General features: G+C 34.5%; 1 protein-coding gene across 1 annotated transcript in view; it reads right to left on the minus strand.

The window, feature by feature from the left end:
* PTPRR (protein tyrosine phosphatase receptor type R) overlaps window positions 1–19,365 on the minus strand; it is a 282,554-nt gene that overhangs the window by 249,871 nt on the left and 13,318 nt on the right. The window contains exon 2 of the mRNA XM_004053566.5: window positions 4,856–5,154. Coding sequence (XP_004053614.2) covers window positions 4,856–5,154 — 299 coding nt within the window. The remainder of the gene's footprint in view (window positions 1–4,855; window positions 5,155–19,365) is intronic.

Raw genomic sequence — 19,365 nt, forward strand, 5'->3', positions numbered from 1 at the left:
CCAAGTATCCTCCAGAATGCTTCCTGAATGCATTGATTCCTGGGATCCATCCTAGAACTATGGAATCAGAATCCTTAGGCAAGAGTTCTGGGAATCTTGGATCCCAGGTGATGTAGGATGTAGGCCATGGGAAAATGTTTGAATTTTAGTTCAATGGCAATGAGAAGGCAGTCGTGAATGTGTGTATGTGTGTGTGTCTGTGTGTGTGTGGGTGTGTGTGTGTGTGTGGTGTGATATGATCTGATTGAAACTTTCTGCAGATCACCATAACAAAAATGGGAAAGAGTGGATACAGTGACTAGTTAGCAGCATGTTCCAATAATTTATGAGAGAAAGAAAAGCAAAAAATCAGAGATAATAGTTTTGTTGTTGCCACAGGCTTGCTGTAACAATTATATGAGATAATACTTGCATAGTTCTTAGCATACTATCAATGTTTTATGCTTAGCAAAAAATAATTTACTTATCACTATCATGATATCTTTTGCAAAAAAGCTATTCAATTGTTCCAGTCTCACATCGTCAATAATCTTTTCCCACTCACTTGTGATGCCTCCCTTATCATTCTTTAATTTCTCATATGGACTCAGATTGCTCTATGATTTCTCCTTTTCTATTTGTAAATTTGCATGCATGTACTTTCAGTAGCTGTTGTTTAACCAACCTCCTTGTGTTGCAACTTTTAAAATCAGATTTATTCTCTTAGGGCTTTATATGCATCCCATCTAGGAACTTGGGACAGGTGTTCTGGGACTATATGGAAGCACATCTGAGTCACACCTCACATTATAGTAGGCTTTCGCATTTCACCAGTTTAGTATTTTGGACTTGGTATTATATTATTTTGATCCCATATGCCCTTAACACATATTAATTCAAAAAATTTCCCAAAGCCTGTGTTTGAACCATGCTTTGAGTTTGCCCACCATGAGCAAGTCACTTAGCTCAAGAATAAGCCTAGACATCTGCTTCTCCACAGCTCAACACAGACCTATTGTCCCTACTATGTAAGTAATCACTGTCAAGAAGTATACAGGCTACTGTAGTTTTTCACAAATTTGAGACTTTTCAGGGTCAAAATATAATGAATTCAATAGGTTGTACTAAAGCATAGTGCTCAATGGCAAACAGTCTGAATTTTAAGACATATCCCGGGGATCCTAACTTTCTCCTGTGTCAGGAGAAATGTTAAATGTTGATTGAACCATATGTAGAGCTAAATATACTACAAAAGTGTTGGTATTTGAACCAATAAATTTTCTCCAGTTTGGGTTGGATTTGTCATCACTTGCAACAACATATTCCTCACCAATACATCTTCTATGACATGGCTGAATTCTGTTGATATGTACATAGACTAAGCCCATCCTTCGGGTAATCCACTACACAAATATAAAATTATAATTAAACCAATTTGTCTATTGAAAAAGTATCCAACAGTTATTTATCCACATCACACAGTAAATGCTACAAAATTTCTTTACTGTGGCAAAGCAATGAGAAAGCTGGACTTTCAAAGCCCTTCACATAATGTCTAGAGATTATCACTTTACTTATAAGATGAATCCAAAAGGTAGTCAACAGCAGAACAAAGCTGAGGTATGCCATAAACCCGAGTTTAGAATGTAATTAAAACCCATAGATATCACACATTTTTGGCTTTAATAGCTTTCTAAGTCAAATACCTGATAAAAAGTATTTGCAAAGAATGTTCTGTGTCACAGAAACAATAGAATGTCTGTCTATGTGTTGATCTGGGTGAGTGGTGAGCAAGACAAGAAATTTTAGGATTCTAGGATCTCAAGGAGAGGATCGCAAGCCCCTGGAAACTCACCACCATCTCCCTATGTGCTCACAGAATGCTTCCTGCTTCCCTAAAAACTGCCTCTGTATCCTCTCCTCCCTTCCCCCTCCTTCTTTTTCCCTTCTTTCCTTGCCTCCTTTCCTTCTCCTGCTGCTCCTCTTCCTCTTTCTTCTCCTCCATCTTCTCCTTTCCTTTATTTTTCTTACCCACGAGTCCATCTCACAGAGTAAATCATAATCTTCCCATTTCCATGCCCTTTCACTGATGTCAAAAACCACCCCTTATATTCCCAAGCCTTACTAATCCTCAGTTTGCTCAGATTTCTGTCCAGGCTAGAACATTCTTCACTCAGCAGCCTATGCTGAACTGAAATGGCCTGTAGTTGCTACCATTCCACCATTTTCACTTGCACCTCTGGGTTCCCTCCTTCCTGGTGTTGTGGCCTTGTGTCTTGACAAATATCCTGAGGATCCAGTGACAAGAGCTACGGATTTTACAGCATACTTTTATCTAAAGTGGTATTTTTTTTCTCTTACCATAGCACTGACCTTGAGGCATTCAATATCTTCTCTACATTGTACTTGCACAGAAAATCCTAATAACAGCTTCTTAATTGAGTTCCGGAACATAGTTAGCATTATTTGGGATAAACATTCTAATTGTGCTGTACTCTCTTTGTAACAAATAAACTATAAGTTTTCCTGATTACTAATAAAAAGAAGAGGAAAAAAATTCATTTGTGGACAAATGCTCTTATGAAATGCTTTGCGGTGGCAATTGGGAATCAGGAAGGGAGGAGAGACACAACTTTCATGTCCTTTTTAAAGGTAGCATTCTAAAACTCATTGCCAATGATAGTTGAAACAAGAAAGAAAAAGGTATTGGAGGAAAAATGCTTGATCCTTCCTTCTGAGCTAGGAAGTCTTAGAAGTTACATATAAAGTTTAGAGGTTGAGTGTAGCTTTTTACCCTGGCTGGAAAAAAAATGCCTATAATTTCTCTAGTTCAAGATACTGATAGTCAGGAACATGGTCTATTTGAGTATAAATTAAGTCTCAAAATAATTCTTAGTACCACTGCAATATCCCTCAAACAAGAAGGTCTGCATTGATATATATGTTTTATACACGTGTACACGTGATAAGCACAAACACACATCAATTATTCCATTAAAGTCATTATGCTGCCCCAGAATATATCCCTTGCTTCCTGTATGCCCCATCCACACATCCATTTTCTGTATGGAATGGATCTTCAAATCAGCTGACATTTAATTGCATCACCCCTTTGCTTTTTGAGGAAGCTAAACATTATTGATTTATTTAAAAAATAACCCTGCCTCCCCAGTTTTGCTGCTAAATCATCATGCACATAAGTAATCTAAGTGGATTACAGGAAACATTAGGACTGGCAATTGGTGTTGCCAGCTACCAAAGCCACAGCATGGTTAGAGGCTAGGGAAAGCTAATGCAGCAAAATTGCCTATTGCCTCTATGTAATCATCACCCCAAAGAAAAAGCCCAGCTTCTACATCAATCTCCAAACCACAAATAAGCTGAAAGTGAAATGACCTGCCAGAATTCCTCATTGATGCCTTTTATTGTCCATAATATTAAATTAACTAGACAGTACATGACATTACAAGATAGAACAAGCCTCTGGAACTGTAATTCACAGTGACTTTAAGAGTTGATGACTATGGGTATATGATGGTCACTAAGGAAATATCTCCCATGAGCCCTAGCATTAACAGGAGCATCTCCAGATACAGAGACATCATTAACATCATTTATCTTCACTGAATAGACAGAGTACATGACTTTCACCTTCAGAATATCTGCTACTCATGTAAATGCAGAAAACTTGTTCAAGTATTTCAGGATGCCAAGTGACCCACATATTTTCTCTTAACTAGAGTTCATCTTGTGTTCTTAGCTTATGATTTTTATTGAATTATTGATATTTCCCTCTGGACATTTTCCAAGAAAAACAAGAGACTGTATTTCATTTGTCTCTGTTTCCAGATATCCCAAGGGGAAACAAGATCATAATAAATACTGAGTGTATGCTAGCTGAAAACATTGACGAATGGAACTTTGATTCTCAATACTAAGTAAAGTATACTATATGTAGTAGGTTAAAAAAATAAAGAAAAAAAAGAAGCTTGTTAAATTTAATTACATTTGGTGCATAGAGGAGTTGCCAAAATGCAAACATGGTTTCATTGAATTATCTTGGCCTCTCAAATCAACTCATTTGATTATATTTTGGAGCAGAAATGCAATAACAACCATTTAACTACTGATTTGTAGTTTCAGTGTGGATCCTTCTATAATGATGTTAAACCAGAGAGTGACTGTAGTTCAAATAGGGTGTCAACCTCAGTGTGTATTTAAACTATGATAACCTCCACAATTTGGAAACCTCTGACCTGGGTTATACAAGCAAGGGAACTTTAAGAACATAAGCAATGGGATCATTGTATCGCTTTTATTAATAAAGAATGGTTATTATTCAGTAATATCAAAAATGTTATCTATCAATTACTCCCAACTCATTTTATTTGCTCCAGTGACAGAAAACTACTCTCCCTCTACTACACCTCCCCTTTCAGTTGTCTTATTTATTGTAATTTGAGTCAAGTGACCAGAGGATCTTCAATAAGTATTATTTATTTACACAGGCTGAGACTAAGACCTATCTGCTTAAAACAGATTCTCACAGAAGGTAGGAGGCTCAGTATAAGATATAATCAACTATAATTATAAGGCCTTCCTAAAGTAATCTTTTATTCAAATATTTATTAAGCATCTACCATGTACCATGCATTCTGTATGAGCGGAGGATACAGACAAGTTTTCTGATTTCGTAAGAGGAAGAAAACAGACAACAGTCAAGTAAGAAATTAGAAGTACCATAGAATAAGTGCTGTGGTACATAACCGTTGGGATTCATTGATAACTATTCACAATCAGTGTTTTTCTTTTTTTAAGCATCAATGACAGGAAAGAATCAACATCAGCCTCAGCATCAGTTTAACATACTACTTACCACCACAATTACATTTGCTGCTGGGATTGGGAGATTTTCCACTTCAAGATCTTGACCATCCATGGCCAGCAGATTGAGAGACGGGTCATATGCAGGTCTAGGAAATGCTGAATTGACAATCTGGTGGTGTTTGCTTACTTGAGCTTCGGAAGAGGAATGGTAGCTATGTCTGTAGATTTTTTGTGGGGCTATATCCAGGCTCTTCTCAATGTCTTGTGAATGCTGATAAATGAACACCGGCTTCCCACTCTTCTTCTGATTAATTGCCAAAAAATGATCATTGTTTCCCGAAAAGCACCCTGAAAGAGGGAAGAAGCAGAAACAATATCAAAGACCCTATTCAGTAAGAGAGGTAGATATATCTGATGAAGAGGATTACCCTTTCTTGAGAGGCTTTAAGACTTGTGAAGGATTTAGGTTAGTCTCCATATTTCTTTGTCTGCTTCATGATCCTCAACAAATAGTATACACCTGGTGGTATGAAGGCCTCTCAAAGACTTTAGGTGGATAAAAGTGGGTGTACTTTGAAAAAGTTCTATTTTTCAGATATTCTGATGCCACTTTTACTAAGAAATTTCCTCCTTTATCTACACCCATAGTTTCAATACCTAGTTGGGCTTCTATTCCTGGATGTCCTATCTGCTGCTGAAATTATAAATATTTTTATCACATTTAAGCTTCCCTTAAATATAAACATTTCCTACAATTCTTATTTCATACTTATTGCTTGTATTACAATGAACAGTTTTCTTCACGCTTACAGAGTATTTAAGCTCTCTGAGGTAAGAAATCTGAGTGTACTTATTGTGGTAGCAACTTTCAGTAGTCCGAACAATATCCATCGTCTCCTTACTTGTGTAAGTAATATGGCCATCTAGATAGAGACTACATTTCTCTCAGTCTTCCCTGCAACTAAGCATTGCCATTTGATCAAGTTATACCTATTGGAATGTGAGTAAACAGATGTTAGCAGAGATGTGATATGGCCTTCCTTTCTACATTTCCTCCTTTGTGCTGGCTGAAATGCAGACAGTCTGGTAGGAGCATGAGGTAGAAACCATGTGTCAAAGATGGTAGAGCACTAAGACAAAATATTCTGATCCCTGATGAAAGTGAAACTACCATACCAACCTCACAGTTCCCACTCCGATTTTTAGAGAGAAAAACAATTTTCTATTGTTTTACCTGCTATTATTTTAAGTATCTTTGTTAGAGCAATTGAATTTATTTAGCAACAAATACACTCATCTTTATTTCTTCTGTTAGATAAATATTCATTGCATTGAATAATGGCTTCTCCTGTTTGCTACTGGCCACAGGAGGAAACAGATAATACATATGAATCAAAAAGAATATTACTAGGTCAAATACCAGTTAGAAAAGCAAACATGAGATCTGTTTTATAACATAGTCCCTAGCAATGGTACCCCAGATTTTCACTGGAAATGCCTGTGGTAACAAATGCTGTCCTTAGAAAATTACTTACCTCTTTTTACAAGAATTCTTCTCCAATCTCCTACTATTTTTATCTTTTACTTCCCAAATCATGCAAGCGTCTGCACTTTGTTTTTCTTGCAAATTTCAGCTATTTACATGCCCAAATTCAATAGAATTATCATGGCAGATCTAGTCCTCATGCTACTGGGCATTGTAAATTTCTCTATTTTCTCTTAGGTGAGAGACCCACGTTTATTTATGCATACAATATACCTTTCCCAAAGCACAGAATCATCTCTACATCAGTGGTATTAGAAAAGTAAACTAGGATGAAAGTAGTATATCATTTTATTTCTTAACTCCAAAGGAATCACTTCATTGTAGTGATATCAGATAGTTTTTCAGAGGGAAAGAAGAAAATTACTCTCCTTTCAGAAATGTAGAAACTCTTCTAGGACACTACAATATTATTTAGTAAATTACTTTTTAGTAAAATACTAAATAAACACCTGTGGTCAGAAAGTTCATATACATCTAAAACATTTTGGCACCATTTTCCATTGATAAAACAGTGGTAACAACAACGACATTGAGATATCCTGTTCTGAATTCCATTATACTACATATGTTCTTAATGATAGTTTCATTTCCAAATCCGAGGAACTCATTTAATATGGAGAAATAAAATGTACAATTATTTAAGGGTCATCATTGTCCAATCATCATCTTTGGCAAACTATGGGTGGCTTGATTGTTTTAAAAAAGTTATGGTCAATTTAGCATGCTCGGAACTGAAGACATGATGATTAGTTTCCATTACTATTTCAGGATCCACATAAAATATAATTCAAGTGGTCCAAAAAGATAAAGCTACTGGTAACAGAAGATGATTCTCATACTATTATATCGTGGAATAAAGCACTTGGGCTAAGAAAATAACCCATCTTTATAACCCCACATGAAAGTTGAAGGGATACTGGTGAAACAGAGTTGCTGAAGATGCAAGACATATATGTTGGTCACACAAGGCTTGATGGAAAGCAAAGGCTGTAAAAACTAGCAATTCCTCTACTCTGGATTCTCTATAAATAGTAAATAAAAAGAAAAAAGCAGCTTAGAAGATTGGGGAAAGTAGACATCTTAAAAGAGGAGAAATAACTGACAAACTGAGTAAATTACACAAATATCGTCAATCTTTCTTTTTATATATTATCAATCACACCAAGTCTTTTCAGAGCCACTTTATCTAAATAGAAACGTCCAGTTAACAAATGCGTGCTAAAATCGGCCTACCGAAAAAGGGACAAAATCTAAGTTGAAGCACAATTGAAACACAATGAAAATTTTCCAACCTTATCCACTTGTCTGTGTGAATGAACTTAGTCCTGCCTTGTTCCTGAGTAATGAGTTCTAAGACAGCAGTGTAATATTAGGTGTCCTACCACAATCATTAGGTAAGAAAAAAAATTTCATAGTGCTGTCCTTAGGTTCTCTGTATCAGAGCTACCTGGGACATGATGATACAGTTTCTTAGACCCCAGACTAGAATTACCAAAGCATAATCTCTATAGATGTAGCCTAGGAATCTGGATTTATAATAGAATTCTTATGTTCAAACTCTGATGTTTGAGGACCACTGATCTAATGTCTGGAATTAGTTTTGTATTTTCTATCCTCAAATGCTACCTATTTCCTCCTTCACTTCAGCTTTATGAATATACTCAAGTAAAAATTTGGAAAAGTGAAGATTGAGAAGCCAAGTTATCTATTAGTGAAGCCGTAATTCTAAAGCAGCCAACAATCATAGCTCTTTTCCCTCTCTCTCCTATCAATACCTGACCCTGGACTCAGATGCAGGTGTAGAAGCGCAAGAAACTCACTTCAAATATAATGATATGGACACATTTGAAGTGAAAGAGTGAAAAGCAACATATCATGAAAACCTAATCAAAAGAAAGCTGGAGTGACTATATTAATATCAATTCAGCACAAAGAAATTCCCAAGGATAAAGAGGGACATTACATAATGATGGACATATGATGCAATGTACATAAGAATACATAATATTCCTAAATATATATGCATCAAAAATGGGCTTAAAATTCATGGAGCAAAGCTGACAAAAATGAAAGGAGAAATGGGAAAATTCACAATTATCATTGAAGATTTTAACTGTTCCCTCTCAATAGTAAGTAGATTGAGGAGAAAGAAAAGAAGCAAAGGCAAGGTTGTAAAAGAACATCACCATCAACCAACTGGATTTAATAGGTGTTTACAGAACACACAACCCAAAACACCAGAATACACAATCTTTTCACGTTCTTATGGGGTATTCATCTAGACAGATCATATACTGGGCCATAAAATAACACATGTTGAAAACTGAAATTATACAAAGTATACTCTTCGGCCATGAAGGAATTAAACTAGGAATCAGTAACAGAAAGAAAAGAAGAATATTTCCAAAATTTGGAAATTAAAAAAACACATTTCTAAATATCCATGGGCCAAAGAGAAAGTCACAAGACAAATTAGAACATATTTTGAACTGAACTAAAATAAAAATATAACATATCCTGAATGGTATTGCCTAGGTTTTCTTCTAGGGTTTTTACGGTTTTAGGTCTAACATGTAAGTCTTTAATCCATCTTGAATTAATTTTTGTATAAGGTGTAAGGAAGGGATCCAGTTTCAGCTTTCTACATATGGCTAGCCAGTTTTCCCAGTACCATTTATTAAATAGGGAATCCTTTCCCCATTGCTTGTTTTTGTCAGGTTTGTCAAAGATCAGATAGTTGTAGATATGCAGCATTATTTCTGAGGGCTCTGTTCTGTTCCACTGGTCTATATCTCTGTTTTCGTACCAGTACCATGCTGATTTGGTTACTGTAGCCTTGTAGTATAGTTTGAAGTCAGGTAGCGTGATGCCTCCAGCTTTGTTCTTTTAGCTTAGGATTGACTTGGCAATGCGGGAGGACTTCATGTCTAAAACACCAAAAGCAATGGCAACAAAAGACAAAATTGACAAATGGGATCTAATTATACTAAAGAGCTTCTGCACAGCAAAAGAAACCACCATCAGAGTGAACAGGCAACCTACAAAATGGGAGAAAATTTTTGCAACCTACTCATCTGACAAAGGGCTAATATCCAGAATCTACAATGAACTCAAACAAATTTACAAGAAAAAAAACAAACAACCCCATCAAAAAGAGGGCAAAGGATATGAACAGACACTTCTCAAAAGAAGACATTTATGCAGCCAAAAAACACATGAAAAAATGCTCACCGTCACTGGCCATCAGAGAAATGCAAATCAAAACCACAATGAGATACCATCTCACACCAGTTAGAATGGCGATCATTAAAAAGTCAGGAAACAACAGGTGCTGGAGAGGATGTGGAGAAATGGGAACACTTTTACACTGTTGGTGGGACTGTAAATTAGTTCAACCATTGTGGAAGTCGGTGTGGCGATTCCTCAGGGATCTAGAACTAGAAATATCATTTGACCCAGCCGTCCCATTACTGGGTATATACCCAAAGGATTATAAATCATGCTGCTATAAAGACACATGCACACATATGTTTGTTGCGGCACTATTCACAATAGCAAAGACTTGGAAGCAACCCAGATGTCCAACAATGATAGACTGGATTAAGAAAATGTGGCACATATACACCATGGAATACTATGCAGCCATAAAAAATGATGAGTTCATGTCCTTTGTAGGGACATGGATGAAGCTGGAAATCATTCTCAGCAAACTATCACAAGGACAAAAAACCAAACACCACATGTTCTCACTCATAGGTGGGAATTGAACAATGAGAACACATGGACACAGGAAGGGGAACATCACACACCGGAGACTGTTGTGGGGTGGGGGAAGGGGGAAGGTATAACATTAGGAGATATACCTAATGCTAAATGACGAGTTAATGGGTGCAGCACACCAACATGGCACATGTATACATATGTAACAAACCTGCACGTTGTGCACATGTATCCTAAAACTTAAATAATAATAATAATAAAAGAGAATCCATATGTAGAAACCTATGTAGATAACCTGAATTAAAGCAATTAGAGAAACCTTAAAAAAAAAAGCCAGCCTAGTAAATGAGTATAGAGATTATGAAGTTTTTGCTTGTCTTCAAATTTCTAATTCAAAGTGATACTTCTATAAATGTGAACCCAATGCATTATCTAGTCAATATATGCACTTTTAAAAAGACACCTCATTTTATTTTAGTTGTTCTCTTATTTATATTGTTTTTCTACAGTTTATGTTTTTCTTTTCATCATCATTTAGTCTTTTTTTAACTCCTTGATACTCTTTATATAATTATTTTTACATATTACATATTACATATTCAATAAATATATATTTTAAAAATCCTTAACCTATAAATATATATATACACACATATATATGTATATACATATATATAACATGATTTGTGAGATGCAGTTGAAACAGTGCTTAGAGAAAAAATTATACCATTAAATGATCTCAAATCAAAGGTCTCAAATCAAAAATATAAGCTTCCACTTTAAGAAACAAGAAAAAAGAGTAAAATAAATGTAAAGAAATTAAACTGTTAAAAGTAGAAGTCATTACATTGAAAATACAAAGAGAGAAAAACGAGTGAAACAAAAACTAGTTATTTGAAAAGATTAGTAAAGCTGATAAAACTCTAGCAAGACTGACAGAGAAAGAAAGAAACACAAATTTCTAATATCAGAAATGAAAGGAGGGATATCATTACAGACTCAGCAAGTGTAAAAATGTATAAAGAGGAAAATAACAATCCTCTACAAATAAATTCAACAATTTAGATAAAACGATCAAATCCTTGAAAACCACAAACTATTGAAACTCACCAAAGATGAAATAAATAATCTGAATTGTGCTAAAATTATAAAAGAAATGAAATTTCTACTTAAACCTTTTCTGAATAAAAATCTTCAGGACCAAATGGCATAATTGAAAATGTCTACCAAACATTTAAAGAAAAAATAACATCAAATCTATATAATTTCTCCCAGAAAATAGAAGGGGGAACATTCACCAAAATCATTTGATGAAGCCAAAATTACCCTGACAACAAAAGCAGATAGAGACAATCCTAAAAAAAAAACACTATAGACCAATATTGCTCATGAACACAAATGTAAAAGTCCTCGACAAAATATTAACAAATTGAATGCAGAAATACAGAAAAAGACATATGCCACTACCAAATGGGGCTGATTTTCCTGGGAATGCAGGGCTGCTTCAATATTTGAAAAACAATCTACATAACCCACTCTACTGAGAGTCTAAAGAGGAAAAATAATAGTCATACTAATTGGTGGAAAAAACTATTTGACAAATTCATGTCTATTCATAGTAAGAAAAAATTAAGTAACCTAGAAATAGAAGAGAAAGTTCTCAACCTGATAAAAGGTACCTACACCAAACCCCACAGTACACATTATGCTTAATAGTGAAAAACTGAATCTTCCCCTTCTAAGACAAGGACAAGGCACCCATACCATTCCTATATAACACTGTATTAAGAGTCCTAGTCAGTGCAATGAGACAAAGAAAAGGAGCAAAAGACATAAAACTGTTCTATTTGCAGATGACATGATTGTCTATATAAAAAATCCCAAGGAATTTACCAAAATCTTCCTAGAACTGACAGGTCAGTTTAGCAAGGTCACAAAATATAAAGGCAACCTACAAAACTAAATGGCATTTGTATAAGTTAGCAATGTATAATTGAAAACTAAAAGTAAAAAAAAAAACAAAAACTGACCCAAAAATAAAATACTTAGGTATAAATCTAACAGAACATGTGCAAGATACATATATATACTGAAAACTATAAAATGTTGAACAAAGAACTCAGAGATGACCTAAATAAACAACAAATATACTATGTTCATGAATTAGAAGACTCTACATAATGAAGATGTCAATCATCTCCAATTACAATAAAATATCATTAGAATTTTTTGTAGATACAGATATGCTGATTCTAAAATTTACATAGAAAGGCAAAATAAATAGAAAGCTAAAACAATTTTGAAAAAATAATAAAGTTAAAAAATACTGCTCAATTCTAAAACTTACTATAAAGCTATAGTCATTGAGGTAGTGTAGTGTTGGCAAAGAAATAGACAAACAGATCAATGGTGCAAAATAGAGATTTCATGCAGAAGCATGAAATTGGATTCATACATCACACCATATACAAAAATGAATTAAAGATTTCCATATAAAATCCAAAACAATAAAACTACTAGAAGAAAGGATAGGCAAAAACCTCCACAACATTAGTCTGGGCAATGATTTTTTTAAAATATGACCCCCAAAGCACAGGCAACTGAAGCAAAAATAGACAAATGGGATTGCATCAAACTAAAAAGCTTCTGCACAGCAAAGTAAACAATTAACAAAGTCAAGTGATAACCCACAGAATGGGAGAAAATATTTGCAAACCACACATCTGATAAGGAGTTAATATCAAAAATACATAAGGAACTCAAACAATGTAATACCAAAAAAATTAACCTAGTTAAAAGATGGGCAAAAGATTTAAACAGATATTTCTGAAAAGACGACTTACAAATTTCCAACAGGTAAATGAAAATATGCTCAGCATCACTAACCATTAGGAAAATGCAAATTAAAGCCACAATGAAGTAACACCACATACCTGTTAGAATGGGTTTATCAAAAAAGATGAAAGTTAAGTGTTGGCCAGGATGGGAAGAAAGGGGAACTCTTGCACATTGTTGTGGGAATGTAAATGAGTACAGGTGGTTTCTTTTCCAAAATGCTTGGGACCAGATATGTTTTGAATTTTGGATTTTTTTGGATTTCAGAATATTTGCAGAATATATACTAATTGAGCATCCCTGATTAAAAGGCCCAAAATTCAAAATACTCCAACAAGCATTTCCTTTGAGCATCATGTTGGTATGCAAAAAGTTTTCTATTTTGGAGGATTTAGGGTTTTGAATTTTTGAATTAGGGATCCTCAACCTGTACAGTCATTATGGGAAATGGTATGGCAGTTCCTCAAAAAACTAAAAATAGAACTACCATATGTTCCAGCAATCCCAATTCTGGGTGTCTATCTCCCCTAGATTAAAATGAATGGTCAAAGAGATGCCTTCACTCCCACGTTCACTGAAGCATTATTCACAATAGCCAAGATACGAAAATAACCTAACTGTCCATCAATAGACGAATGGGTAAAAGAGCATGGTACTGCTATAAAAATAGGCACATAGACCAATGGAACAGAATACGGAACCTGGAAATAAACCCAACTACTTACAGCCAAATGATCTTTGATAAAGCAAACAAAAATATAAAGTGGGGAAAGGATATCCTTTGCAAAAAGTGGTGCTGGGATCATTGGCTAGCCACATGTAGAAGAATGAAACTGGATCCTCATCTCTCACTTTATACAAAAATCAACTCAAGATGGATTAAGGACTTAGATCTGAGACCTAAAACTCTAAAAATCCTAGAATATTGGAAAAACCTTTCTAGATATTGTCTTAGGCGAGGATTTCATGGCCAATAACCCAAAAGCAAATGTAATAAAAACAAAGATAAATAGTTGGGACTTAATCATTCATTTAATTATTAATTAATTTAATTAAGCTTTTGCATGGCAAAAGAATAGCAGAGTAAACAGATAACCCACAGAGTGGGAGAAAATCTTCACAATCTATTCTATTTTTAGTTTTTAAAGGAACCTCTATACCATTTCCCATAACACATCTGACAAAGGACTAATATTCAGAATCTATACAAACTCAAACAAATCAGCAAGAACAAAACAAACAACCCCATAAAAAAGTGGGCTAAGGACATGAATAGACAATTCTCAAAAGAAGGTATACAAATGGCCAACCAATATATGAAAAAATGCTCGACATCACTAATGATCAGGGAAATGTAAATCAAAACCACAATGCAATACCACCTTACTCGTGCAAGAATGGCCATCATCAAAAAATCAGAAAACAGTAGATGTTGGCATGGATGCAGTGATCAGGGAACACTTTAACACTGCTGGTGGGAATGTAAACTAGTACAGCCACTATGGAAAACAGTGTGGAGATCCTTAAAGAACTAAAAGTAGAACTACTGTTTGATTCAGCAATCCCACTACTGAGTATCCACTCAGAGGAAAAGAAGTCGTTATATGAAAAAGATACTTGCAAACACACGTTTATAGCAGCACAATTCGCAATTGCAAAATCGTGGAACCAACCCAAATGCCCGTCAATCAACGAGTGGGTAAAGAGACTGAGATCTATGTCTATATGAGATACTGAGATATATAATATATATATATATATATGTCTCCATATATGTATAGCTATATCTATATATACACACAATGGAATACTACTCAGCCATAAGAAGGAATGAATTAATGGCATTCGCAGCAACCTGGATGGTATTGGAGACTGTTATTCTAAGTGAAGTAACTTCAGGAATGGAAAACCAAACATCGTATGTTCTCACTGATATGTGGGAGCTAAGCTATGAGGATGCAAAGCCATAAGAATGATACAATGGACTTTGGGGACCAGGGAGAAGAGTGGGAGGGGGGCAAGGGATAAAAGTCTAACAAATAGGGTGCAGTACATACTGGTTGGGTGATGGGTGCACCAAAAATCTCACAAATCAGCACTAAAGAACTTACCCATGTAACAAAACACCCCCTGTACCCCCAATAACTTATGGGAAAAAGAGAAAAGGTAGCATGTACATATAATGTAATACTATTCAGTCTTATAAAAAGAAGGAAATCCTAACCTTTGTGGCAACATGGATAAACCTAGAGGACATTATGCTGAGTGAAATAAGGTGGGCACAGAAAGACAAATATCATATGATCTCACTTATATGTGAAATCTAGAAAAGTAGAGAGTAGAAAGATGGTTACCAAAGGCTGGGACAGGGAATGGGGAAGGAATGAGGAGTTGTTGGTTAAAGGATATAAAGTTTAAGATAGGCAGGAAAAATAAATTTTGAGACCTATTGCACAGCAGGGTGACTATAGTCAATAATTTATTGTGTATTTCAAAATATCTAAGAGCATAAATTTGAAATGTCTCACCACAAAAATGCTAAACAAGTGAGGTGATAGTTAATTGTCTTAATTTAATCATTCTACCCTGTATATCTATATAAAAACATCACATTTTACCCCATACATAAAATTATGATCTTTCAATTAAAAATAATGTAAATCAAAAATAAAATAACTGCTAAATAAAATTAAAAAAATGAATTCAGAGAAAGTATTACCATTTGATTTTTGATAAAGGTGAACAATAAAGGACAGCCTTTTCAAAATTACATTTAAAGTATTAGACATCCATATGTAACAAAATGAACATTTACCTAAACTTCACACTTTATACAAAATTAACTAAAAAGGTTCACAGATCTAAATGTGTAATGTACAAACTATAGAACTTTTAGAAGAAAACATAGAATAAAATCTTTATTACCTAAGGTTAGGCAAAGGTTCCTTGGACATGACATCAAAATCACAATCCACAGAGAAAAATATAATCTGGATGGCATCAGAATAAAAAGAAATTTGCTCTGTGAAAGATACTGTTAAGAAAGGGAGAAAGCTAGCTATAGAGTGAGAGAAAAATAATTACAAGTCACATATCCAACAAAAGGTTTGTAACTGGAATGTATAAAGAACTCTCAAAACTCAACAATTAGAAAACAAGCCAGTTTAAAAATGGGCTAAAGACTTGAACACTTTATTAAAGAGGATACATGAATGGCAAATTAGCAAATGAAAGTATGTCCATTTCTATTAGCCAATAGGAAAATGCATATTAAAAATTGTGATACGATATTAGAATTGCTAAAATGAAATGTACTAATAATACTGGAGAGGATCTGGAGCAACTGGAAGTCTCAGAACTTGCAGGTGAGAATGCAAAATGGCAAAGGCACTCTGGCAAATGGTTTGACAGTTTCTTGTAAAGTTAAACACATACTTAGCATATGATATAGCAATTTCACTTCTACATTCTTACCCTAGAGAAATAAAAATGTATATTCCCACAAATGTCTGTAAACAAATTTTATTAGCAAGTCTATTCATAATTGCCCCCAAATGGAAACAACTCAAATGTCCTTCAATGGGTGGATAAACTATGATACATCTAAACAATGTAATACCACTCATCAGTAAAAAGAAGTGAGCTATTGATCTACACAACTTGAATATAAAAGGCATTAAGTTGAGCGAAAGAAGCCAGTCTCAAAAAGTCACTGTATTTTTCCATTACATGACATTCTCAAAAGACAAAAAAATACAGTTATGAAATACAGATCAGTGGTTATTTGGGTGTAGGAGTTGGAGACAAAAAGATAGTAGGAAGTTTTTTTGTGGTGAGCGAACTATTCTGTATCCAGATTGTGGTTGTGATGACATGAATCTATACATGTGTGAAAATTCATAGAACTATACACCAAAAAAGTCAATAGGTTATACTGTATTTTGTAAGCTACTTTTTTCAAGCGTAACTATATCAAACATCTTTTCTCATCACTAAATTTAAGTCTTTTTCATAAGAAATATCATTGATGAATTTATAAAAAGTAGTTTCAGTGTGTTGGGAAGGGACAGAAAGCTAAATTTAATTGAAATGAGGACTGAGTAGGAGATAAAGTAGAAACAAAATAAGTGGAAAAATCAAGTTTGGGTGTAATAAGAGAGTGACTATGTGTTACCAGGAAGGAAAGATAGGGTTGAGGGATGTGTTTTTTGGTTTCTTTTTAAGAAAGTAGAGATTTTGGCACATTTAATCCTCAAGAAGGAGCCAGCTAAAAGGAGTGATCAGACATAAGAGAAGGCAGCTGGAATAATTAGTAGACTGAACTCCCCCAGAAGATAGGAGGAGAGAGGACCCAGAGTACAGGCAGAGGAATGAGCCTTGCATTTGAGGAAGGTATTTATTTCATTATAGGTAGAGGGGAGGGAGATTAGGGATGTTAATGGGTTTGGTGTTGGAAGTTGAGAAAATTGTCTTTTGATGGTGTCTATATTTTCTGTGTAGAAGGAGATGAAGTCATCTCATAAGAGAGTGAGGACTAGGGAGGAAAGATGAAAGGCTTCAGGAGAATGGAGAGGAATTGAAAGAGTTATTGTAAAGAAAGTTGATATGAAATACATGGTAGGATTTCTTGTCTTCATTGAGAGTTCAGTGACAGTTTTCCCTACCTGTGAGGGATAGAGTGTCTCTTACAGAATGTTTAGTAAGTAGCTTGTCAAAGATACTAATCTACATTTAAAATAAAAGAACTTTTATCATAAAAACAACATTTACATGAAAATAACCAGTGAGATTTGATGGTCATAAAATTGCACAGTTGAAATTGAAATTTCATTCTGGGTATGACCTTGGTAGCCTCTGAAGAGATCTTTAACAAAGGAAAGAGAAATGAATGAAATTACAATGTTTAGTTAGAGTACATTACGATTCATTATTTCAAATTCAGTGTTGGTTATTCCTGAACGCATAAGGTAGAATGGCCTTGTATACACTCTCTCAGAATAAATCCTTGCATTGCAAGTACTTAAGTCAATGTCAATAACTTGTGAAAGGAAAGAATAAAACAGTGGTCTCTAAAGAGACTTGAAAAAGTGAACAGTCAAAAAAAGGCTTTTACTGTGTAATCATTTTTTGAAAAGACAATCATTGTTTTGTTAGGAATGTTAACACCTTCTTCTCTAGAAAGGAGAGATAAATGGATAGCGTCAAGGGCTTCCCTTGAGAATTTATGCATGAGAAATGATTAGGCTCCCATTTATTTGATTTGTTAATGCCTCTCAGGAGAATTAAAAATACATAATTGTAGCAATAAAAGTTCTTTTGGGAAAGGTGCCTATTTAGTATTGAGAAAGGAAAGAAACATGCTTTTTATTAAGAGGAAAGAACTAAGAAATAAAGGAAGGACCTAGATTCTAATTTAAATGACCTCCCAACTTCTCTCTTCTCGTCTGTGTTAGCTCACCCCAATGAGCCTCAGTCTTCTCATCAGAAAATGTAGGTGGTTTTTGCATATCTACAACTAGATTAGAAATATATTTCAGTAAAAAAGAAGCCACAATTCAGTTAGACAGATTTTGCATGGTCCTGATTTTTTTTCTAAAGAAATACGTTTTTCCATAAATAGTATAAAAGACACTTTGGGAACTTACAGAAGCAGGGATTTCCAGAAATTCTACTCTGGGATGTAAGGGGGCTAATATTAAATCTATTATTTAGTTGTTCTATCATTCTATTGGTAATAGCAACAAGAGATAACCAGAATACTAATCTCCAGTTAAAAGTGTCAACAGTAATAACACTAAACCCCACTGACAAACATTACAGCCTTCCCAAAATATGACAACCAATGTTAGTTAGGATAACCTCCCAAAATACAACATAAGCTATATACAAAGCCAGTTTTATAGAATTCAGTTTCTGTGCCTTAGTTATGTTCCAACAATATATGCATATGTATGTATATATTTGTATGTACACACATTGTTTTGTTTTGTATCCTGATACCAAATAACCAATTTGACAAAAATATTTATCCTTAAACCAGCCATTTTGTTACAAAAAGTTGTTTTAAAAAAAAAATCAGTTTCTATGAGACGACAATAATTAAATTTGCCAAAATTATAAACATGGACCCAAAAAACACTTGGATAAACTTATTAAAAGAACACTTCCAAGGCTGGTCCCAGTGTAGTGGTGTTTACAACTAATTGATCACAACCAGTTGCGGATTTCTTTGTTCCTTCTCCACTCCTACTCCTTCAATTGACTAGCCTTAAAGAAAACTAAAATAAAATTTTAACACGTCCTTCCAGGACTGGTTTTTCTAAGATCCAGTCTACACACTGGCTACTAAGATGTGAAAATATAATTCTACCAGGAAGTGTTGTGACATTCTTTAATATTATTTAAACTCTCCACATATTTGACCAGTGATGTGTCCAATACATCTATAATAAAAATAA

This window comes from Gorilla gorilla, chromosome 10 (assembly GCF_029281585.2).
Source record: "Gorilla gorilla gorilla isolate KB3781 chromosome 10, NHGRI_mGorGor1-v2.1_pri, whole genome shotgun sequence".
NCBI classification, from domain to species: domain Eukaryota; kingdom Metazoa; phylum Chordata; class Mammalia; order Primates; family Hominidae; genus Gorilla; species Gorilla gorilla.